General features: G+C 38.1%; 1 protein-coding gene across 1 annotated transcript in view; it reads left to right on the top strand.

Moving 5' to 3' along the window:
- Window positions 1-26444, top strand: part of myo3b (myosin IIIB) — a 146416-nt gene that overhangs the window by 66704 nt on the left and 53268 nt on the right. The window contains exons 26-31 of the mRNA XM_073811996.1: window positions 13115-13194; window positions 13614-13634; window positions 20280-20357; window positions 20500-20705; window positions 24324-24435; window positions 25115-25277. Coding sequence (XP_073668097.1) covers window positions 13115-13194; window positions 13614-13634; window positions 20280-20357; window positions 20500-20705; window positions 24324-24435; window positions 25115-25277 — 660 coding nt within the window. The remainder of the gene's footprint in view (window positions 1-13114; window positions 13195-13613; window positions 13635-20279; window positions 20358-20499; window positions 20706-24323; window positions 24436-25114; window positions 25278-26444) is intronic.

Raw genomic sequence — 26444 nt, 5'->3', positions numbered from 1 at the left:
AAATATTTCACCATTAAGTGAAATTGAATATGTGATTTACACTGCCAAGCATCAAAGTAACTAAAAGCAGCATAAAAGGAGGAACAGCCCCAAATTAAAAGAGTTTGTCATCACTTGCTCATGTGTTAACCCCAGTGCTGCACCTGTTCATATACAGAACGGCGAATGACACTTCAAAGAAACCAATGCCTTAAGTGAACTTTTAATGAATAAAAACACTGTTCCTTACACAAAGATATCATATAGCTTTGAAATACAGCATACCAATTGTGTGGATTTCTGTGATGGCTTTCGTTTTGGTGTCAAACTGTGTTTTTAGGCACCACATGTTTAATTTCGATTAGATGTTGTTTTAATGTCGCTGTTTTATTTGCAACATTTTTTAGGTTAACTTTCTTTGGTCATTCCTTACGGGTGATCCTCGCGAAATTAGACTTATGAGGTGTCATGAAACATTTTGATAAAAAAAGTAAATGCAAAGTAAGAGTATCAAAATAAGAAGCATACAGTTACAAACATCGCTTCACGTATTATTTTGCACATGATTTCAAATGACATCATACAAACCAATTTAGTTGTTTTTTCCCCATTTAATGGGAAAATTTTCATTATCGCAACCCAATGACTGGATTTGGGTTCTTTGACATGGAAATATTTATAATTAAAAAAATCTAAACAATTAAAAGCTTCAGTGCATGTTATACTATAAACATTTACAGTAAAGAAACATGTGGTATTTGGTGATCATTGGTAAATGTAGAGACAATAAGGAATATAAATGTGCCCAAGAAAAGTTTTCCCATCCTCCGCAACAATTTTCAATCATTGTTTAAACCCTCAAGGAACTAACATTTTCAAAAAACATTTTTTGGAAGGGACATAATTGACTGTGACACTCAAGATGGCTACCAAGTAAGCAGTTCTTATTTTTTCTCTCCAGATAAAAGTTAAAATTTTGTTTGTCATAGTACCTAGACAACATTTTAGTTCTCATAACCGAAACATGAGTTTGTAAATGCATATAATTAATTTAATATAATGTTGCGGTAATGATAATTTTTTATAATGATAATCTAAAAAAAATTTAATAATTCTATAGGAAATATGTTTTAAATCCTCTAAAAATAATGGTTATATTAAGTTCAGACCTTAATCTTATATGTGCAAAAAAAAAATTGGCTTCAAGGGCTTTTTAAAAAAATCTGATGCTGGACACCTTCTAAGTCTGGATTTTGTGAGAATCACCCTTACGTTTTAAAGGATATCTCTACTTTCATAAAGAAACATCCCGATCATTTATTTTCCATATTTCATCCAAGATCTTTGTTTTTTTTTTTTTCAGTTGAGAAGAAATTAAGTTTTTTGAGAAAAACATTCCAGGATTTTTCTCCATATAGTGGACTTAAGTGTGCCTCAAAAGTTTGTTAGTTTTGACTGAAGAAAGAAAGAAATAAACATCTTGGATGTCATGGGGGTGAATAAATTATCAGATTTTTTTATCAAAGTGGAGTAGTCCTTTAATACTTATGCATTCAGTGTGTAGTCTAGAACAGTGGTTCTACTTTTTCAGCGTGCAGCCCCCCTTGTGTATGGTGCATTCCTTCACGCCCCCCCACCCCCCCACAGAAAATTTATGAATTTTTTTTTTCTAAACCATAACATTAGACAAAACATATTAAAGTAGTCAAAGTAGTGCTGTTGGTTAGTAGCCTTATTTTTATTAGGTTTAATTACACAGAATTCATGATAAATTAATGTATTTTATAAAATGTCATCAAACTGGGGCCCCCTGGCACCATCTCGCGGCCCCCAGTTTGAGAATCACTGGTCTAGAAAACCTGAGCACAGATCAGTGCTCCTATTCAGTGTCATGTATTAATATCTTTCAAATAGGATGAAGTACTTTTTAAACTTAGCTTGACCTCAGGGCACGGTGAACTGTGTTAGGTTGATAAAATCCTTTACTGCTTTTCCGACTGTGATATTGGGTTTTAGTCACACCAGACCGGCCCGCCGGACCTTCTCCTGATTTAGGCAGGTCACAAAGACGAACCCAAAGCCCTTTACAGTGGACAGATGTATTGTGCTTCTCACAGTGCCTCTGGTCAAACGCAGCACAGGGAGAGGAGTTGGGAGTTCGTGGATTTTAAACTGGAACAATCTCATTTGCCTGGTTACCGAGTTGAATTTCAAGAATAGTTCATATTCATTTAAAGAAGAGCGTCTGAATGGAAAAGAGATGAGGTACGGGTTTGAAGATATGAAGTAGCTTTCCTCAGCAGAAGTCAGATCATGTATACAGTATTGCTGTCTGACAACTTTGATTGTCCCCTGTGCCGACAGATCGTCGCCGAGCTTCACACGCACGCTCGGATGAAAGGTGTCATACCGAAGCAGGGATCGCTTTATAATCCAGGCCACATTGACTATTCTGGTCAATAGAAAAGCAACACGAGTGGCAGATTGGGCCGCAACTCTCTGTGAGATTCTTGCTGGGGTAATTTTCAAAGTGAATGCACAGATGCCGTGACAGGCCTTTCTCTTTCTCTCTCGTTGAGCAGCTTGTGTCAGAAGCACATGTGAAGAGAGATGCAAGGTGTCATTTTCTCTCAGCCTGTGACTTAACAGACAGATTGACCTGACGTAGAGAGCGCACACACGCGCTTGCATTCAACCTTAACTTTTCTGTGAGTTCTTGCTTTTTTTCTATCAGTAACTTGAAGACACATTTTAATCAAACTTACAATTTTAAGTGATTTTATTGCTTTGCTAAATATTTCATTTTGCTATAGCATCTGAAATGATGGTGTGATCAGTATCACATAGAGATCAGTATGTGTACTGTAGGTCAAATTTAAGCTTACAGTATTGAGGACGCATCCTCTTCATGAGATCATGATGTGAGTGTAAAAAGTTTAAGAATGCACAAATGCATTGCTTGCATGAATGCATGATCTTCTCCAAAGAGTTATTTGAAACACATGTAACTCATAGTTTGTTTTGTTTTGTTAACCTGATAAAAAAAGTCAGTTGTGGTATAGTGGTTCGAGAGTCTGGTTTGTAACCTGAAGGTCGCTGGTTCGATTCCTTACACTGGCAGGCAATGATTGAGGTGCAGTTTAGCAAGGCTGAAGTTGTGCCACTGGCACCAGGACCGGTCTAAGCCTTTATTGGGCCCTAAGCAGAATTTTATTTGGGCGCCTCCAATACCATTGACTTTTGTCAGTGCTTGGTAATTTACACATTAATGTTTTAAATCTAACATGCATATTATCTTAGCTGTCTTTGGGATGTAGGAATGTCATAAAACATACACACTCAAATCATGCATTACAAGTTTATTGTGATTGTCAAAACATTTGATAACATAATTTCAGTACTTTTTAATTTTTGGTGAACTGTCCCTTTAAATTTTGAGCACAGACCACACAGGGACTTATCTTACAAAGGTTGTATACATTTGTTTAAAAAAAGAAAGAACATTTAAAGTGCCCATCTTATGACTGCTTTTCCACAAGTTATATCGGTGTATGAGTTCCATAAAGCATGTTTCAAAAGTTGTTTGCTCGAAATAGCTTGTAGGAAAAGATTGTTATCCATCTCTAGTAGCCTCTGTTTCAGGGCAGTTCAGATTGTGCCGTTTTGAGCTAGTCTTACATATTTATGAGCTACTGCTCCTTTGATCACGCCCCACTACTAACGTCATGTGATCGGGCGCATGCTCAGTGGTATCGTGAGCAGTACAGACCATACTGAGTTATTATTTTATATATTATTATTATTAACGGTTTATGTTGCCAACAGACAAATCATGCAGAAAAGTATCACTAATAAGTACACTACAGGAGAAGAAACTCATGACACACAATGATTCCAGAGTAAATTGTGATGTTACGTTAGCAGTCACAACAATAAACTCGTTTTCCCTGGACAATGCTAACATATTCCCATTATAAAACATTTTCAAACTCATTAATTTCGCAAATTACAGAAATTAAGACCCGGCAGGGGATGTATACTGCTTGTGGACCGCGTGCTAATTGCTAGAAGCTAGCGGGAGGTCCGGACCGTGTAACTTATATATCTATGCGGACCGTAAAGTTATTAGAGGCTCGCCTCGTCAGAAAAGCCGGGGCGTACGGTCTCGGTTAGTTTGGCAAAAAGCTTTTAGCTCTAGCATCATAAATGTAGTATTTTGTGACAGAAGATGACAACATGCAAAATACAACGTGACTTCTTACCTTATTTTGTTGATATACAAAGATCGCGAATCGAATCCAGTCTGTTTCAGATGTGTGAATGATCCATGAAAGTCCAATAAAATACATCCAATTACCATTTTTGTCCACAAATGCTTATAATCCGTGAAATATAGATACATAGTCTGTTGTTTACATCAGATTTCGCATGAAGGTCTCATCGCCTACAATCTGAGGACTGTTTGCGTCGTAACACACTGTATATAAGATTACTCCGGGTTCCAATAACCACGCGTTAAAACTTTGTTTTTAAAAGTAGGTGGGAGTATAATCCATAATATCCAAATAGCGCTGTTATTTCCGTGAGACATGATAACAGCACAGAGGGTCTCATTCAAGTGACTGCTCTATGCTCTCTAGCTACCTGGTGGGTGGAGACCTGCGAGTGGGGTGGTGGGCGGGAAAATTCAAACTGAATGTGACGAAACTTTTTGTTACGTCACAACGGAGCTGAGTTTGAACTCCCGCAATCTGAGACTCAAGGCAGAGGACATTCAGAAACCTGTATCTCACTCAAAACAGCATGGATGGATTTTTTTCCAAGTTTGTATGCGTGTGGGAGCATCAGAGACACAAAATAACACCCCAAAACCCAGAAAAAGTGAGTTTTTCATAATACGGGCACTTTAAGAAATAGGCCTGAAGAAATTGACAAAAAAGAAAAGTTTCTCTTAAATTTTTCGTTCAATGCATTTAACTATGCCTAGTGGGCAAGTAGGCTTTGCTAAGTATGTAATATAGGTCATTGTTGGCAGTTTTCCATCGATCAGACATGATCCTTGCTTGTTGATCTATCAACAACACCAAACATGTTACAGGTCAAGGTCTGTGGTCGTTGGACATTAGTTTTGGGGACCCCTAGTGGCGATGGGGCCATAAGCAGCCGCTTAAAGGCGCAAAAGAGGATGTTTTCGCCGTCTGAGAATCCAAAGACTGTTACTGAGTTTTTGAAATGAATTTCTTGGGAATGCCTCCCAAAACTCGTGCACGAGTGTTTGTTTACCACCGGCATATGCTGTGTCGCATCAGTGGACTCATTGGGCTCTATTTTAACGATCTGAAACGCAAGTGCAAAGCGCAACGCGCAAGTGAGTTTGTGGGCGGATCTTGGGCGCTGTTGCTATTTTCCCGGCGTGAGAAATAACTCTTGCGCCGGGCGCAAATCAATAAGAGGTTGGTCTGAAGTAGGTTCATTATTCATAGGTGTGGTTTGGGCGTAACGTCAAATAAACCAATCAGAACGCTAGCCAACATTCCCTTTAAACGCAAGGGCGCAAGTTCCATGGCGGGTATGCTATTATTATGACGGATTTACCAGGCGCACGCCAGGAGCGGTTTACAGCCGAGGAGACCCACGTTCTTGTATGGGGGAATCCCACGCTTGCCAGCATAAATCGGGCATGCCGTGTAACGGGAGGTGGATCTGCCTCAGGACTTGACGCCAGCAGAGGACATCGCTGCGTCCACCCTCACCGCTGAAAGGGTTTGGGGGCTTTGAAATCGGACCCAAGAAACGCAAGCAAGGTCCAACCCCAAAGTACTCTTACAAATCAAGTTCATATACATTAAGGTTTCTTATGAAAACATTTTAACTATTATTTACATAAAATAAACGTAATACAGCCACACAACAAAGTTATGAAAATATTTTAATCGTTATTTGCATGAGAATAAATAAAAACTATCACCACAATGCTCACCACTATGATTCCCCTTATCTCGTGTATTAATATTTTTAAGTGTAACAATTTATGATTTGCAAAAATAACTGTTGCATCTGTGTAGATTAGATAAGCAAAGTGTATGCGCGTTGTGCACGCTATACATTATGGTCAAGCATGCGCCCTTAAAATAGCATAATGAACCACGCGCAACGCGCCACTGACTTTAGACTAGTTTTTTTTTGTTAGTAGCGCAATTGTTTTTTGAAACTGAAAAATAGCATAAGAGATGGTTTGCGCCGCAACACGCCTCCTTTTTGCGCTGAACCGCCCAGGGAGCGCAAGTTCATTCCCTAGTTTGCTGACGTGCATCTGTGGAGGGAAAAACCCTGCTGTGCGCCGGCGCAAAATACGAATGATACATGCGTCACTGACAAAGTCAATTGCGCTGGGTGCAAGACAGGGCCCATTATGTGAAATGATATGATAGTAAACACATAAGACGTAACGTTACTGCCTTACAACTACAGTACAAGAACAACTTCGATATAACATAACAGTACAACAATAATTATTTAATTAATTAACTGCTCATCTGTCTTGACACCTCTCTGTTTGTTCATTATTCTCCAGCGTTGAAATGTTTCTCCAATAACGACTCTGGTTAGATTACGTTCTTCTGACAAATTTCTCCTCTTCGCAGTATCTTCAAAAAAAAGTATATCTTTTGCGTCCTCCTTCGGGTTTCTTTTCTTCCATGGGGCAAATTCGAGGAGGAAAGCAGGAGCGACAAAGAAAACAAACCAAAACTAACATCGGAGTTTCAAAAAAAAATCACCATCTAATTCACTTAATTCACGATAAAAAAAAGAAACACGGCGCACATGTCACTATGGCAAGCAGCAGGTGTCCGGCTTGACGGCTCCGTCTTCAGCTCCTCCCTCAACTGCAAGCGGCAAACCTCGTCGACTGGTCTGCGCAGCGCCGCATGAACTTGAACAAGCCTAATGTTTAGATGAGGGAAGGAGCTTTGCATTTTTTATTATTTTGACTCATATAATGAGGGCACATTTTTTTTTTTAATAATGAAGCTCACAGATAAGTAATTTGTTATAAACAAATACTACAATATTTTAAAAGACATTACAGTTTTCCATTAAAATTTTACTGCGACTTTAAGCTGATATTGTGCTAAAAACACTTTCATTCGCAGTTGTTTATATTGAAGTTTTTTTTCTGTCAATTTTAAATAAATGAATTAATGATTCAATCAATAATAGTGACAAAAATGTAATTAAAATGTAAAGTGTATTGATTTTATGTTTTCTTTTTTCATGGTTTCATTTTCAAATTCTACTTTTATGCAAATTCTATGTTAATAAGTGGGTGGGGTTTACTTGCTCGCGTATCTGAGGCAGTGTTTTCTTCAAAACCGAGCAGCATTCAGTGCTGTGTCAGTGTTTTACCAACAGCAGAGACAACATTTCCCAGCAGCCCACACTTCTGATCCCATTGGCAGGAGCGTGGGATTCCTGAGCTATAGTTAGATCTGAAACAACTCAATTTATCCCTGACAGACAGAGCAATTAAACATAATCTTTTCTGAATGCAGGGCCGTGGATGCATTCATTCACATGGGAGGGTCATTAGCAAACGGGTGCGACAGTTGGAAGAGACACGATAATTGTTTATTTCTGACTTATTGTTTGTTTGTTTGAGTCTTTCTAATCTGTCATGTGGTGTATTACTGGAGCGCAGACTACAAGAACAACAGATGTTTCATTTCCCGAGGTTCCTGCAGATTTTTACTCTCACACGCACACACACACACACTTGCGCTCTGCTTAATGTTTCTGCGGTGGGTATTTTTCTAAAGGTGTGTGGCACATCTGTGCTGCCATTGTTTATTCATGCGCCGGAGCCTTTGAAACGTGTTAAAATGCTTCCCACTCATTATAAAACTCCTGCCACCCATGGATTAGCACTTTGATGTCACCAATCCGGCTTCAAAGGCTCCTTCAGTACCATTAATCAGAGTTTAGTCTCTGAAGACCCAGCCAGGGAAAACATTTGGACATCTTGTGCTGAAACTTTTGAGAAGCTCAGACGGTGCTGCATATGCAACAGTACAGTTTCATATCCCAAAAAAGAGTGTGGATGTTTTAAAGAGGAAGAAGAGGAAGTGGAAAAAGTGAGAGAGAGATGCAGATGGGTGGCAGTGATGCCTCTATTTCTGAACAGTCTCTTGTAAATAACTGTAGCGACCCGTACACGAGTCTGATTGTTTTGAACAAAAAAGCAGGAGATATGCACAGTGCACACACTCTCATTAAGAGTCAACACAATGGAGTTTATTGTAATTATATTTTTTTAGGTCTGTTTGACTTCACGTGGTGCTGCGCAGACCGATTGGCACACTCTAATGGCGCTTTTCCATTGCATAGTACCCCACGGTTTAGTTTAGTTTGGGTCGGGTCAGCTCACCTCACTTTGGCGTGGTTAGCTTTTCCATCGAGTTTAGTATCACTTCGGCAGAGGCTCACCTTGTCAACAGGCAAGGCAGGCAACTGCTTGGAGCCCCGAGCCACTAGGGGGCCCCCAGGTTTGTTTCTCGGATGGCCAGCTACACCCGGTAGATGAACATAGATACTCAACATGACTGCATATCAAAATTCCGATTGGATGGAATGTTGATTGACATTGGCTTAGCCCAGTCAAAATCCAACCCAGGCGGATAACTTGCCAGTTTCGAAAATGAACGTAGCGAATGGGTGACGTTGTATCATTCAGTCGTGCTGTGACTGTCGCAGTTGATCCGTACGGATCACGACCCACGGTTTGGCTTGCGATTGCCAGATTAATACGCAAATTTAAATAGGAAAAGTTTATCATTTGCACGTGTTTGAAAGGCTTGCAAATGCTAACACTCAAATGATTTAAAACAATTTAACCGCAAAAAGGCGCTAAAGTGAGCAGCCTCGTACCCACATGTGGTTTAATGTGTCCGGTCCAGCTCCAGTCAGGCACGTGCCCAAGTGTAAATCTTGTGTGCCCCGGTGTAAATCTCAAGTTTAAATTTCAGCAGTTAAAGGTGCTCTAAGCGAATTGAAGCGTTTTAGACCATAAAACATTTTTTGTTACATACCGGAAACATCTCCTCACTATCTGCTTGCTGCCTGTCCGCTGATCAAACTGTAAAAAAACGCGATCTCTGTAGACAACCCAGGCTTCACAAACGGCAATATCAACAAATGGCCAAACCTAGCAGCACAAAACGAAACAAAGTATTCCAGCCAATAAACGACAAGAAGGATTTGGGGGTGGGGGTTGGGCGCGTTCATGAAAGCACGGAAGGGAGGGGGAGGGGGAGGAGTTAGCTACGCTCTGTCTGTTTGAAAACAGTTCAAACATCAACAGGAAGTGACGTCGCACATTATTCGCTTAGAGCGCCTTTAACTAGTGCAATCATTTACAAAGACAATCGCGGCAAAAACGGATCTATATGCAATGTAGTTACCAATCAGTCGCAATGACGCGTACACGCACATATTCATGCCCGCGCGCGTCTTTGCGTTCATTCGCGCACAACCGCATTCAAAAGACGCCACGCGAGTGAGTAAGCTTATGAAAACATGACGAGACTAAAGGAAGTTTCTAAATAACAATGCTAATCTTATTTTGACTCGATCATTATTGGCTTCTGTAGATGGACATCAGAAATGTTTTGTGCAAAGCAGGGAAAGGGAAGCAGAAAGGAGAGATGATGAGTTCATTAAGGGAGGTAAGACAAACTACATCCTCACCCTGTCAGGTCTCAAACATTATCAAACAAATCTCTGGAAAACCTCTTGTCAAGTCTATAGAATTGCATTGTTGCTGAGAAAATCAACAGATGTATGTGTTATACTGTTCTGTATTTTCAGATATGAACTTAATATTTAGTTTACTAATATTTAACTCTAGGACACTAACTTACATAACAGTTAGCAGTAACTTTACTGAGATTATTTAGTATAGCAGTCATAAAATGACTGGTTTCTGAAAACATTCTTGTAAAAATAAGTTATTAATCATTGCTATCATTGTATAATGTAGAAAATATTTCTCTGCTGTCATTGTTTCCAAACATGTTATGCCATTTATGCATCTAAACATGTTAATAATGTTAGGTATGATGAAGATTACACTTGTATATATGTATCTTTCGCAATAACTGTTGCACTGTAGAAAAGTGGGTTAAGCAAAGGACATTGTATAGAAGTTTTGCACACAGGGAATTTTCTGCTTGGGGCCCCCATAGACCCTAGAATCGCCTCTGCACTTCGGAGTGGGAGGGATTATAGGCGTGTCGTTATATTTACGCTGCCTACTGCTGTGACATCATACACGTGAGAGCGTTGTTGTACATTCCCATACATTCATTTATTTCTCAGTCTGCCACAAAATTAAAATTGGCCACCACAAATAGATGTTTGCACATCGCGTTTATAACTACCTCTGTCTCACATGACAGTTTCTGTTCAAACACCCGACCCGTGGCGTCAGTCGACGGCGCTCTGCTGAGCCTCATTCAAGTTGCATTAAAGCATATATAATGCGGACGTGCACGTCGCGAATGTGCCGCCACAAACTGCAAGTCTGGAAAAAACTGTTATCGTGTCCCGGATTCTCAACCTGCGGATGTTTTTCATCGCTAAAAGGGTGTTTGGAAACTTATAGCAGAACACAGATAACAACATGTTTGCTTGAGACAGCGCAAGCTAGCAGTAAGCTAAAGCTAATATTTACATTATAGCGATGACGTGACGATTCTCTCAGACCAATCAGTGATCTACAGTGTTTTCGCGTCACGTTTGGTATCAGCTCGGGTCACTTGGAACCCCAACCGAGGTGGTACGAAAAAAAGTATCGGGTACTACGTACTGCACCCAATGGAAAAGCTCCCAAAAGTAAACTGACCCGACCCAAACTAAACCAAACCGTGGGGTACTATGCAATGGAAAAGCGCCATAAAAATGGCTGGGTTATTTTTTACCCATAATAGTTAAATATTGGACAGAACACGTGCTGGGTTAAAAATTACCCTATGTTGGTTTGTTGTTATGCAACCATGGGGTATAATAACCCAGCAGTTGGGTTAAAATAACCCAGCATTGGGTACATTTTTAACCCAGCACGTGTTCTATTCAATATTTATCCATTATGGGTCAAAAATAACCCAGCCATTTTTAGAGTGCATATAACATTAAAGTCACACAAGCGACTGCACCGAAATATGTTTTTAAGTTTCTCTCTCAGTTATTTAATGTCATAAACCGGTCGGTCTACACTAGTGCTGTGTGTGTTCAAAATATCGATACGATGATACATCGTCATGGACGCCTGACGATGCGCGCATCGATACAGCACCTTCCGTATCGATTCGGATGTACTTTTGAAAGTAACGTGACGAATTGCTGTTGATCTGTGATCCATATGGAAAGGACGCATGTGTCCCGCAGAGTACGTAGAGTTAAATGTGGGGGGTATACTTTCACTTTGCATGTCTGTCTCGCTGGCGCACGTGTCTGCATAGTGAGCCGCGTACTCGCGCGCTCTCTCTCTCTCGCGCGCGCATTAAAGTCAATGAGTTCAGTATGAAAGTGTAGATATCTTAGCCTATACTACTGCAAAGGGCTTTATAAGCCATGCTCTTATAAAACAGTACTGACGCATTTGAGAAGAAACACGACAAAGATCTGCACGTGAAAAGTGTACGTCTAGAGAAGAGATACAGAGCTACTTCAAACTATAACTGTCACATTAATAATCTGATTTCTATTAAATAGTATTAAGTCTGACTGCATGTTTATATTCATAGATGTAGAATAATGAGAGACAAGAGTAAGGCACCATCTTTGTAAAACTGCTTTTAAAAAACATAAGTTAAGTACTAACTCTGGGATTTTAAATATTTCTAATAGCTAATAAACACAACTGTTACAACACTGCTTATTCAATGTACAATAAACAAATAATAATAAAAATAATAATAATAATGTTACTAAATTCTGAACAAAACTGTAATTCAAAATAGTCTTGTATCGTGATGCGCATCGTATCGGGACCCTTGTATCGGGATACGTATCGTATCGGGGAATTGTTGGATATACACAGCCCTAGTCTACACAGTGCTGCATGAAGTCAAGCACAATTATTTTTTTGGGTCATTTGGGACATGGTGACATCATGTGGCTGGATGTAATCGTGCAATACATTGCTTCACACCCTTGAACTAAACTGAACTCTACCAGAGATCACCTATACAAGCATACTAGGTTACCATTAAAGGATTAAGCCATTTCATAAAAGAAAACCAAGATAATTTACTCACCCCCATGTCATCCATGATGTTTATGTCTTTCTTTCTTCAGTTGAAAATACTTTTTTTTTTTAGGATAGTGGACTTTAGTGGACCTCAATGGTTTACAGTTTCGATGCAGTTTAAAACTGCAGTTTCAGTGCAACTTCAAAGGGCTCTAAACGATCTCAACCAAAGTATAAGGATCTTATCTATAGAAACGATTGTCATTTTCGCCCACAAAAATAAAAATAAGTACTTTTTAACCACAACTTCTTGTCTTGCACTAGCCTTGTGATTCACCAGCATGACCTTACGTGTTACGTATTCACATCGAAAGGTCACGCACGATGTATACGAAACGACTGCTCCAGTATTTACAAGTGTGGAGAAAGAGGACCGTTCTGATGTTGTTGTATATGCAATGATACTAATTAATGTCTTTGTGTCAGATAATTGTTTAAAATGGCCTGCCAGTATGCGTTTCACACATACAACGCGTGACCTTTTCACATGATACGCAAAGTTGCGCTGGTGCTTCACATGGCTGGTGTAAGACGAGAAGTTGTGGTTTAAAAGTTTATTTTTTTGTAAAGATGATGATTGTTTCAGTATACAAGACCCTTATGCCTCGGTTGGGATCGTTGAGATTGTTAAGCAACAGCTGCTTTTTGCATAGTCAAGCTAGAGTTTGCATCTGTTTGTCTAATGCCCTATTTACACTTGCACAATACAAGTTTTTGTATTAAATTTCACATCTGAGTCCTGGGCATGAGTTTATACGGCATGTGAAGAAAGTGGACAGAGCCCGAATGGACTAATTTATCTGTTTTTTATATCTTCCTTCTAAACAGGTAACTTGGCCACATCCAGAGCCCGAGTAACAGCAGCATCCAGGTCTCTGCCTCCACAGCTGAACAGTGGAAGGAATAAGGTCTGTATTCTCAACCTGTACACTGATGCTGTTTCACACAAGAGAAAATAGTCTGTGTAATAAAGTCTTTTTGATTTTAAACCAATACCAAAACACTCTTCAACTCTTTATTAAATGTATAGTCAGCCTAGAAATTGTCAGAAGTATGCCGAAAACTTACCTTTAACCTCACAGATGCTCCATCACTGTAGGCAAATGATAAACTCAAAAACAAATGTTTATTATAATATGACTACAGTATGATCATGATATTCTTTTACTGTTAGTACTGAACTGAGTCTGAACTGTGATGTAATTGTTCATGCCTGGCTTCTTATCTAAACTTGTGTGTGCATGAGAATGTTTATCTGTTCTTCACTGTCTGTACTTTTATCTGTTCTTTTACTCTTTTATTTGTACTTTTATTCTTTTCTCCTCAGTCTCCTAAATACCTGTTAAAGGTAAGAGTCTTTTTTCTCTTTACACTTTACACTTTTTAAAGCTATTTCATGCATTCTGACATTGTTTATTAACAAAAAAGCAATTAGACAATCAACAAGAACAAAAACAAACTTTTGTGAAGACATGTCTGCCCTAACCCTGACCTAAATTTCACCAAACTATAGTCCATACTCATATCATGGCCATCAGTTTTCTTATGGCATGTCCACTGCTTTTATTTTTCCGTAAGGAGGTTGCACACTGGGCGAGAAATGCAGTGCTGCGTCACGTCGCGCCATGTATCTTAAAATCGAACACATTATTTTCATTGAATGTACACACACTGATGGCGCCTGACGTTGAATGTACGCTGTGACTGTGGATGCTCAAATCCCAGCCATGCCAAAGAGTGCCACTAACATAGTTTAACATTAAATAACATCATTTATGTCCCATATCTTTAACGATTAACATAAGCTGCAAATGCATATGTTGACGCTACGCTGCTCTTCTCTTCTATGGTGCATTGCTGAAGTCTATATTCTAATTGAACAAAACAAAGTGCACTTCCATGTAACCTTTTTAACCTTTGCTTTTTAAAAGAAATTTGAATTATAACATTCCACCAGCATAGTTTACACTGTCAATCATCAGGGCATACTGAAATATGTAAATGTGTTACTAAGATCATGATTTTTAATAGTGTCAGTGTACTTTGGGTGCACTAGACAAGAGACTATACACTGTTAATATGCCAGAGAAAGATAAAGACTTTATAAACATTACTGCTAAAATTTTATTTTTATAGTGGAAAACCTAAACATTTATTAAGAAATAAATCCTTACTTTTGTCCGTTTAGTCTGTTCTGTGTATAAGATTGAAACAGTCCTAACTGCTATATCTGAGAGACATAAGAAGACATCGGTGCACAGAACTTGGTTGAAGTTAATATTGCAGACACTTTTAAACTGCATTGGTCACAGATGAGACACAGTACAAAGTTTTGCATGTAAGCCAAAGTGGGACAGATGTCTTATTAAAACAAGTTGGAGTGTCTCACTCGTGTCCAGGTCTTCAGATACAAAGACATCTCTTATAAAGATCACACACACACCTGTCTCTCTCTCTCTCTCTCTCTCTCTCTCTCTCTCTCTCTCTCTCTCTCTCTCTCTCTCTCTCTCTCTCTCTCTCTCCACACGCAGATGAAATAGAATATTAAGACACACTTTGCTGGTATAGACTCACTGTAAATGATTTATTAGCTTGATATAGTCATGAGATCTGTTGTAGGGATGGCTGTTATCATTTCTTCTCCTTGTTAAGACATTAGATTTTTTTCTCAAACACGTCTCTGTAGTTTTAGTCTCTCTAAAACCATCATGCTGGTGGATCTTTCCTTTTGTCATGATATAAACTGCTTGTTTTGTGTCTTTGTATCAATCAGTCATTGTCATTAAACTCATATCAATGTTTCGTCTTGTCACACAAACGCCGCCAATTAGTCGCGTCCGCATTCAGGATGAGAGCTTACGCAGCCTACAGAGGCTACTCTGCTGCTGCTCTGTGCCCCCGCCCTCCGAATTTGTCATACGTCACTAAGAAAAGTGCGTACACTTACGCTAATACTCTCTCCTGAGTACAGAGGAGTCTAAGATGGCGGCGCTACCGGAAGGTATTTACAGGGTTCCCGCGGGGTCTTAAAAAGCCTTAAAAGCATTGAATTTATGAATTTGGAAATAATACCTTAAAAAGACTTAAAAAAGTCTTAAATTTTGATGTCTTGGTCTTAAAAATTGTGCTGTATGTAACTTCTCCATATTGTATTTTTCGTTAAAAGTTTCTTTGTCAGCCACATTTTGATTAAATCAGGGATGCAAATACATCGCTTTTCGGCGCCTGCGGCTTTTCATTATTAATGGCATTTTGGTTGCGAGCACATCGTGTCTCTCCCGATGAGTCTGCTGTTTCTCGATGAATTGGGTGCGACATGAAGCGAGTTCAGCGTCACATGTTTCTGAACTTGAGCAGAGTTGTATGCATAGAGGTTTTCACGGAGGACCGGGTCCGATTAACAGTATGTGTAAAACCCGAGGCGATCGGAAAACGGCTGTGATCAGAGTCAGTCAGCGCTAAAGTTCACGTGCAGTTTCAAGCTGCGTGCCTCCGTTTCTATTGCGATAACTACTGGCTTGGTTTGAAAGTCACGACCACGCGCTGCAGTTTCTTTCTCCGTCCCTTTGTTTAATAATATTATTATTAATGAACCATCTTTTTATATCTAAAAAGTTTGCTCAAATATCACAGAGATAGTAGCAAAAAAGAAATGTGAATGTCAAGCCCATTGCACGAGCAAAGCTCAAGCTGACTCTAGATATAAAAAACGCAAAGCTATAATATAAAGTCACCAAACACTGGGACAGCAAGTAGACTTTTGAATCTAAAATAATAAGTGGATAAAGCTCTTTTAATCTGCAAGAGAGGAATTAAAAGAGGCACTTTTACTGCTTCTGCTTTATCTAAAAAGGAAAGAAAACTACATAAACCATAACACACCGATTACATTTATAATCTCTAGACCTGCACTTTCTATCATTAATATACTATACATATTATTGTATTCAAAAGAGTTTGATAAAAGGGGTCATCTACACAAGTATTGCTTGATATGTCAGTGCAAAAACAGTAAAGTGTTTTGTGATGCTTTGAATGAATGCAGCCAGATGGAAGGCCCTGGTTACGTTGCAGGAGGTGGCCAGGAAGAAGAGGAAGAAGGAGTAAAGCAAGAAGAAGTGCTAGATAGTTCAATAAGAGTTTTGGTTTAACATAAAAAAATGAAGTTGAATATTCCAAATTAATGTTGGCATCTTTTGATTTTCGAATTTCATTTTACTCTATATACCTAGTTTGGTAGGGATGGCAGGTGTCGGTGGCAATGTAGCCTAAGTATCTGGATATTTGCCTGGGTGCGAGGGCTTAGATTACCTTTCTCTTTTTTGAACATACATGTGTTTGCATCTCTGTTTGTTTAATAACGTAGTATAAATAAAGAGTGGCGGATCCAATAATTGAGAACGCAACACAGTCCCAGGTCATAGTACAAAATACTGCGAACACGTGATGCCTTCAGTAAATGAAGATCACCACAACCATAGACTGTAACACAACACAGCAACAGGCAAAGGAGAAGCGGGAAAAATCAAAGAAAATCTCAGAAATTCCTTAACAACTTAACATTGTTTGGCAAACTTTCTTGTGGCCTACTGAAATTTTTTTTTCACACCTGCTTGGCTTATCATCTTTTTACCCATTTCACATCGGAAAAATAAATGAACACAAGTTCAAGGATTTTAGTTTTTCTTTGCTGGTAGGGATGTGAAATGGGTATTAATTTTTTATATAAATGGTCTTAAAAAGGTCTTAAAAAGACTTGAATTTAACTTGAAGAAACCTGTAGGAACCCTGTATTTATTTTCGTTTTAAGTTTTAAATATGGATATTTCTACAACAACACCGCGCGGATTACCCTCAGAAGACCTTTGTTTATCATCCTGGAGCCGTTTGGATTTACTTTGTGAAGGATGGACGCACTTTTTTTGGACTTGAAGGTCGTGGAACCCCGTAACATTACATTTAATCAACTGAAAGATCTAAAACATTTAAAACAATGACAACACATTAAATTTAACACAAATTAAAAATAAAATACAATTAAGGAATAGACATACAGTTTGACTAATACTTTGTACAGTACTTGTCTTTTATTTTGAATAATATTAAAGATGTTACTGTTCCTCCATTCCGTACAGACTCATTTTCAAATGTAATATGTTGTTATTGAAGAGAATTTTTCACTAAATCAGTTCGTGTTTTGGAATAAAATGGAGTGGACACAAAAGATTATTATATCAAATAACAATAAATTTTTTACAGAATTTTAATGCAATTATTTATTAAATAAATCACCTGTATTTAACTCTTTCTCGCCACTGATGAGTTATTTGGTCAATTAAAGCTCCACTGTGTAGGATCTACTCCCATCTAGCGGTGAAAGTCTATATGACAAGCAACTGAATATTACTTTCTAGCCCCCCCCCCCATTCGGAACGCGTTTTAACTCGTACGGTGGCCCGGCCGTGTCATGCCAAGGTTAACATGGCTTCCAGTAGCTACAAAGCAAAAGCAATGAGAAAAAAATGAACAATTTGCAATGTCCTTTGCCTGTGATCCATCAAAGCACACAGATTTATGTTTAACATGAAAAAAGTCTGATTGTCATGATATGTCCGCTTAAAATCACATACAAAAAACAACCATGACGGGTTTAAATGGACGCGAACTAATATTATGTCAAAGTACAATGCTTATGTTTTAAGTAAACGTTACATGTCCGTGTATATGTAAGTGCTTTTTCTCATATTGGTGAAAAAAGATCGCGCAACTTTCACTTTATCAGAGTATTATGTCAGACATTATGTCAGAGTACAATGCTTATGTTTTAAGTAAACGTTACATGTCCGTGTATATGTAAGTGCTTTTTCTCATATTGGTGAAAAAAGATCGCGCAACTTTCACTTTATCAGAGTATTATGTCAGACATTATGTCAGAGTACAATGCTTATGTTTTAAGTAAACGTTACATGTCCGTGTATATGTAAGACCTTTCTCTCAGATTGGTGAAAAAAGATCGCGCAACTTTCACACGCTTGTAAAATGAAACGAAAGACGCGCAGATCAGACGCTTTTATCAATGAAAGGCTAAAAATAGCGCTGTCACTGTGTGTTTGTGCTAGAGGTCAGAAAAGATGAAAAACATTTATCTCAGTACCTCAGATTACATAAATGGGCGGAGAGACGGCGTATGTCTGTTCGAACACATTAAACCACATGCATGTTTACACTAACAAGTGTTATGCATAATCATGCTAAAGTTAGCCAAGGAACTATAAAACTTCAAGTTTACAACATGGACTGTATAGATGTAAACGAATATGCTGAATTACCTGTGGAGAATATAGAAAGTGCAACTTCAGTGTCCCTTGAGCCCCATCTTGGAAAACTAACTCCAATAGTGACTTTGGTCTTGATGTTTTCCCTGTCACGTTGTCGTTTAAAATCCCCGTTTCTCATCCTTGGCGATTTGTTTTAATGTCCTCGAGAATATGTCTTCAACAGGCTTTCAAATCAAAGCATTAGATCGCAGGTTCATCACGGTGTGCGGTTGTTGTAAAATCCGAAGGATTCAGCTACGCAGGTCACAGGCTGGATACGTCATCAAGCCTGGTTTATTTAAATAAACTGAGCATTACATTCGCAAGTCATACGCATATTACATCAATTTACAATTAACTAAGAATAATTGTCAGCTTTATAATTGTTAATATTCTGAAATAAGACTGTCTTGATGACGTATACCGCCTACACATGCAACCTCCGGAGGCTTCAGCTATCGGCCAGCATGAGTGTAGAGTGAAAGCGCGAAAGGCGGAGCTTGAATTTCAGGAATGTCCCTCGTCGGCGAATGTATTTCAAAGATGGAGGCACAACATGGATTCAGCCAGAGAGCGCTTCGACGGTATGCATTTTAAATAGCAGATTCTACACTTACGAGAACACTTTGATTAGTGGGTGGGAAGTAATTACACATGAATGAGCACATACTTTTGAAAGAAAACATGGGTTTTTGTTAAGAATTAACTAAATAAAGTACACAGTAGAGCTTTAAGAGAAAATGCTTCCCTGCCAATGACGAGTGTTTACGGCAATCCTTATTTCCGCTATTATCCACTAGGTACTGGTCTTACACAACTTTTAAAACATTAAAGCGTTCACTCAACAGTTAAAACTAAGTGTATGTGTTAATCATCGCTCTGTATCTGATCTCTAACAAAATCCTTTACAAAAATGCAATTATCTCCACTATTGCTCAGTTTTAATTTTTTTAAGAAACTTACCCATATTAACATTAATGTTGCATATATTTTAAGGAGTTGAGAAAGAGAGGAGAAAACACTCAATCTCATTGTCTTTTGGGCACTTTTGCGTTTACTGCACATTGCATTTGAGGAAGGAGTAGGATGCATAAAACACTTTACGTTCTGTTAAGATCTTTCCCCACCCATGATCTTTGACATGATCAGGTCATTTTAACATGAACCTAATAATGAACTTCACTAATACAGCATTTATTAATAAATATTAATTTCAAACCTTCATGTAAAGCATTACCATGAACTCAAAGATATAAATTCCTTACAATTTAGAGTTGGGCAAGGTCTTAGATTTAATTTCACTAGATTATAGTGAACACAAGGATGTTTTTGGATAAAAACAAATTGAACGACATTTTGAGAATGCCAATGAAATTGAGTTTTAATTACTCGCATGCTGCCGTAACCTTTACAGAAGCAGCATATAGGAAAATATATATTTTCCGTTTCAGCTCATTTACTTTTTGTGATGCTCATGTAACTACTTTGAAGAATCGCTGCTAACTGCTGCGTAAAGGATATCCGCCAAATGGTTCCGCCAAAAATATTGATATAATATTTTTTGTATCATTATTGTTAGTGGCATTTGTATATACACAAAGTTATGTATTATAATATTTATAATAATAGTAATTATATTTACATTTTGAGACAAATGTGTGTTTGTGTGTGTTCAGGTGGACACCATGGAAATGATGCGTCACCCAGAGGAAACCACTAACATGCGGAGACAGACAGTGGCGTCTTATTTCAGAGTGAGTACTGCGCACGTCACATAATTCTCTCTGAATACGAAAAAAGGTATATATGTTGCTTTATATTATAAATGAAAAAGCAGATTTGATCCAGCACTAGTCATATGTAATTGTTTGTTCATGTGTACGTCTCTTTTTTCAGTACTCTCTTATGGACCTGCTGTCTAAGATGGTTGTGGGCACACCTCATTTCGTCCGCTGTATCAAACCCAACGATGACCGTCAGGCTCTGTGCTTCAGTAAGGAGCGTGTGATGGTTCAGCTGCGCTACACTGGTATCCTGGAGACCGTCAACATCCGGCGGCAGGGCTACTCTCACAGGATTCCAATCCAGGAGTTTGTAAACAGGTAAAAAAACAAATGCAGAACAATGCAGTGGTCACAGAAAGACCATCTTACTCAATACACTGGGCCTGAGAAACAATGAACATCAGACAATACATGAGCAGGAGTAGAGAGACTAGAAACGACAGCACATAACAACATTCACAGGAAGAGTCAAGTTAAAATAAAAATTTCTGGTTGATTAATAAATTAAAATGTTTGTTTAAATGTTTTTTTTTAATTGTTGCAAATTTTGAAATGTTTTTCTCACACCACTTCAAGATCAATTCTTTACATTTCATTATACGGTAATAAGATCGATTACTAATAAATAATTTTGCTGTAGAGAAAAAAACTCAGACTTCATGAGTTATGCAGTCAAAAATTACATTATTCCAGGCATTCCGACTGGACTACAGGAATGTTATTAGATTTAATTAGACAGAACTCTTGGGCTTCAAGAAAAGAAGAAAGACAGACAGACAGACAATTAGAAAGATCAAAGCCTGGAGACGGATCTATGAGCGCACATTGAATAAACCCACCTCCTCCTGGTGCTTCCTAAAGCTCCTGGGAAACTCACATGGCAGGTTTGTTATCTATATATTTTGGCAGTTATGAAAGAAGAGTATAATTTTATCAATAATGGGCCTTAAACCCTCTGAGAATACAAGTGATACTAAATTAGGCTCTGGTCGGGTAATTAAGTGAAGTGGTACTTTATAAAGGGGCGGAGCGGATCCGGTGAAAGTTTCCAAGTACTGAGAAAATTCTTGGTTGAAATTTACTTTTTTAAGGCTTGGGGAATCACATTTTTTTCTCCATGAACTTCTTTTTCTCTCCTCGTCTTTCAACCCATCTCAGTGTCTCTCTCGTGGACCGCAAGATGCCGGACATGTAGGTCATCTCTTTTACATAAGCATCCCAGACAATTTCTCAGTGCCGCTGAGGGAGCGCTCAAACGCAAGGCTCTCTCAGATTTTTCTGTCATCCTTTTGATCACAGAAGTGTCCTGATTATCCATGTTTTCCCCAGACCTTTCCAACAACTTTAACAAAAACAGTGTGACCGTTCAGAGTCTGTTTGCATTTAGTTGGTCAGACAATGTCTAGAGATCTTCCTGCATGATCTACGCTGGCATGCTGGCTCTGTAAAACCGGCTTCTGTGTGAAAAGATGAATTCAAACGTAAACCTCTTCTGATGTTGTGAAGGAGTGCTCATTGTATTTTCTGTCAGACATAACAGCTATCAGAAGTATAATTATGAAGGGCTACGGTTCAGCAGAATAAAAGGCAGACTTTTCTCTTGAACACAAAGGCAGATTGCTTCCTCTTCAGAGTGAGTAAATACGCAGGGATCAAGCGCCAGCTTCAGGAGTTTCTTTGAGGTTTCTTTTATGAGATTCACGTCAGCTTCCTTATAGGCAGGTATTTTCAGAAGTATAACAGAAGGGCCACTAGACAAACAAATGAACAATGACCCCATATTTATCTGTTTATTAGACAGATGGGTGACACTTAATATTTAGTGTAACAAGAAAACTTACCGATAAAACATATCTAGGGCCAGATTTACTAAACGGGGGAAATTACCATGAGGGTGCAATTCCAAAAAAAATGTATTTATTAAAAAGGCGCAAATGAAGTTACACAGGTGCAACAGCTGATTTTCAGATTTATTAGTTCAGGGTTGCAAATAAGCAGAGCTGATGGTCCTGCAGGTGCGCGTGATCTACTAATGCATGATGCACTTGAGTTCAGCACCACAGACATGTGACCTGAAATTTGGGATGTGTAATCCCAGCTAACAAAGTACAAAGAAAGGAATGGGAAGACAAAGATGAAGGTTTACAAGACATTTTGAAACACCAGCTATTGTGTGACTTCTCCTAGTGGCTCTTCTTTTATTTCCTTCAGCAAACAAAAAATGAACATGGCTTGGCAAACAATATTTTTGACTAATATGTTACTCTGGCATTCCAAATAAACTGTCATGTGTAAAAAAAATCCTCTGCCTTCTCTCATGCGCTCCATGATGCTTTTTCTAGCAACAATTGCAGTCATTTCAAGCGCAAAATGATTTAAGACATGCTTTTTATTGCCGTTAAATAATGGCGCAAATACCAGTAATATCACACATGCAAACATTAGTAAATGAATCATTTAAATAATCTCCCACAAATTTTGCGTCTGAAAGTGAAACTCCTAGAATTGCATATGCAATAAGGTCAATTGCGATAATTATCCACTGCAAGTCTTAAAGGGACCATGTCATGAAAATCGGACTTTTTTTCATGTTTAAATTGGGTTCCCAGTTTTTCTATTAACCTAGAAAATGTGAAAAAGATCAACCCAGTAACCTAGTTTGGTAAACCATTATCTGCAAGCACGTGAAAAAATTGGTCTTTGAAATTTGGCTCTCCTTATGATGTCATAAGGAGCTCTTATTATAATAATACCACCCCTTAATCTGCACCATTCAACAACAGCACTAGCATTTAGTGTAGAGAGAAAGAGAGATAGAGAAAATAATTGACAGCAAAATTGAGTTTCAATTGCAACAAACCACCATCGTTGTGATCAGTGTTTGAATTTCATCAGCTCATTTGCATTTTAAAGGACACACCCAAAACGCATTTTTGCTCACTCCCACAAAGTGTCAATTTTAACATGTTATAATAAATTATCTATATGGTATTTTGAGCTAAAACTTTACATTTGTATTCTGGTGCTCCAAAGATTTATTTTACTTCTTAAAAAGTCTTGAATTTAGCATGAATGTGAAAATGCTTAGGGTGAACTCACATTAAGCATGTTTTTTTTTACCGTGCCTTGTATTTTTAATGGCATGCATGTGTCGAGACCACATAACGCCACCTACTGTCTGTGTGCATTTATTACTCTCATCTTCAATATCACATCACTTTACAACCTGCTGATTAAAAACTTGTTTAGCATTTTTATCTCACTGTAGCGTTAACGCAATACGTGTATACTGTAGATGGTTTTATCGGACGCACACGCGTTGTCGGAGTTACGCGTCTGGAAGGTAACTTAAAGTGCACCTATTTCATTGCTTAAAAAACTTATTTTGTGTATTTGGTATAATACAATGTGTTTGCGTGGTTTATGGTTAAAAACACATTATTTTCAACAAACTGTACATTTTTGTAGCCCCAGATTTCACTCTCTTCACATGGTTTTGAAAAGCTCTGTGTCCCTGAATGGCCAGCTAATCGCTTCGTTGTGATTGGTCTGAATACCTCTGACATCAGCCGGAAATGTGACGCTCCTTATCATGTTTGAAACATTCGCTCACAATGCAATGCTAACATGAGTTAATTTACAGACTGTGAGTCCGAAGAGGGATGAATTATGATAATGTCGGTCTTGTCAACATCACCAATCACAGTAAACTGTGTGTTTTAGTCCAAGAACAGAGATTTACGTTGGAGACGATAACTTTGAAGCCCAAAGAAGACATAAGCGGCCAATATGATAATAGCAAAGCAATGACAGGACAACTATTTCAAAGCAGATTTAAAAAAAAACTTGAGAAAATAACTCGATCTGATGCATTCATCTAATTTTTTACCAATGTAAACCTCTGATTTTGACTGTGATGATCTTAATTTCCTGTAGGTATTACTACCTGTCGTTTCGTGCTCATCAGATGCCAGAGGGCAGTAAAGAAAACGCCATCATTATACTACAGAAGGCCAAACTCGACAACTGGGTCATTGGCAAAACCAAGGTACAGGCATCTGTTTGACTTCACTAAAACAGCCCAATGGATGTGGTTTTGGTGCTGAGCTGAGGGAATGTAGCGTTCTCAGATCATATCCACATTTCCACTTACTAAACTGAACAGCAAATTAAAAACTGACAATGGTGTTACATAGCCAAACCAACATATCACATCAAGGCCTTTGTAATTTAGAGTAATTTATATATTACACTACACATTATCGGACCCGTAGGCCCCTGAAATTCTGGTTCTTGGTCCTAGAAACACATTTTCTATGATAGAGATGCATTGAACGGTTTTAAACAGTATTTGACATAAATAAATCCTAAATCTTGAGTGAAGTTCAGAGGGGTCAGAAGCAAAGGTTTTTAAATCAGCATAGTTTAATATAAAGTAAAACATGCTGTAAAGAAAGTGTTACCCAAAATACAAAGGTGTCAGATTTCTTTACATCTACGTCACTCGCTCATGTTTTTCTGTCTACGAGAAGTTTGAGTAGTTATCTGTGATTATACAGGTGGATGGCATCTGCAACTCCTGGAAAAGAAATAGTTCAAAAGAATCATGTTTTTATCTTCATAAACCCCTAGATTTTTTTCTCTTCCCCAGAGACACACAAAGATTGCGTGTTCATTGTGCGTGCTGTGTATATATGTTTTTTTCATCATATCTTTATGTGGGACAGGTGTTTTTGAAGTACTATCACGTGGAGCAGCTCAATCTGATTTTGCGTGAGGTGATCGCTCGGGTGGTGTTGATGCAGGCCTACACCAAGGGCTGGATTGGAGCTCGACGCTATCGCAGAGAGAGAGAAAAACGCAACAATGGAGCCATTGTCATACAGTCAGGTGTTTGTTACCTCCACTCTTCTGATAACAAGTGTCTGCTTTTTAGATGAATATTATGGATAAAATGAATAGTTTTGGTTTTGGTTCTTTGTGTAGCGCTGTTGTTTTTGTTGCACAACTGTTTTTATTTCAGGACCTACAGCATATCTTCTAGGAGAAAAACTGTGATGAAAAAATAATAAGTTTGTTTGATAAAATGAAGCTTTAATAATAACTAACTGTTCTGTAATACAATACAAAAGTAAAAACTATAATATTTTTATTATGTGGTGTTGTACTACTGCTTTTATTAAAACTAAAGATTATACAATATTGTCAGTATAGTCATTGTGAGGCTGGCTTTATTATCATTTTTTTTATTTTATTATTATAAATAGCTTTATTATTATATAGTTCTATTTATTACTTTGTGCAGTTTTGTATTGCAGCAGCTTTATAAAAATATATATTTTAGAATATTATAGAGACATAAATAACAACTCTGTATAAAAAATGAAGAAATCACAGATTTCAGGAAAATTATTAAATAAATAAAATACTAACTATAAAAATAATAATCAGACCATTACATTCGTAACATACGTTCTAGTAACCATGTGTCTTACTATATGATAACTAGTCAGTGCTAAAATGCACTCTCAGAAAAAAGGAACGAAATCTGTCACTGGGGGCAGTACAATTTAAGTACATATACAGTGGCCCAAAAAAGTATGTGAACCACTAGGAATGAACTGGTTTTCTACAGTGATTTGCCATAAAATGTGATCTGATCCTCATCTAGGTCACAACAATAGACAAACACAAGTCTAGTTTCTTGTGTCTTTTTTGAAAACACCCATTAAACATCCACAGTGCTAGGGAAAATGTAAGTGAACCCATAGACTAATTACCTTAATGAAAGCTAATTAATGTCAGAAATAAAACAAGTTCAAATGTGTGGTTTAGTACTATTTTGATTGATAAAAAGACCCTCAAACATTTTAAGGTTTCTGGCTAGGAACTTTACTCTCATTCCTTCCTGCGTAATAATCAAGGACTTTGCTGTCGTACCATGGGTGCAGTCCTTTCAATGCTAGCTAGCTAAGGAATATTTTCGGGCGCTGGCTAATATAAATTATCTGTCGATACACTATGTAACAACAGAAGAGTCAACTTTTAAAAAGGAAA

Source organism: Paramisgurnus dabryanus, chromosome 15, assembly GCF_030506205.2.
Source record: "Paramisgurnus dabryanus chromosome 15, PD_genome_1.1, whole genome shotgun sequence".
In the NCBI taxonomy this organism is placed as follows: Eukaryota; Metazoa; Chordata; class Actinopteri; order Cypriniformes; family Cobitidae; genus Paramisgurnus; species Paramisgurnus dabryanus.
Note: the sequence above shows the minus strand (reverse complement) of the source record. Positions and strands in the feature narration are given on the sequence as shown.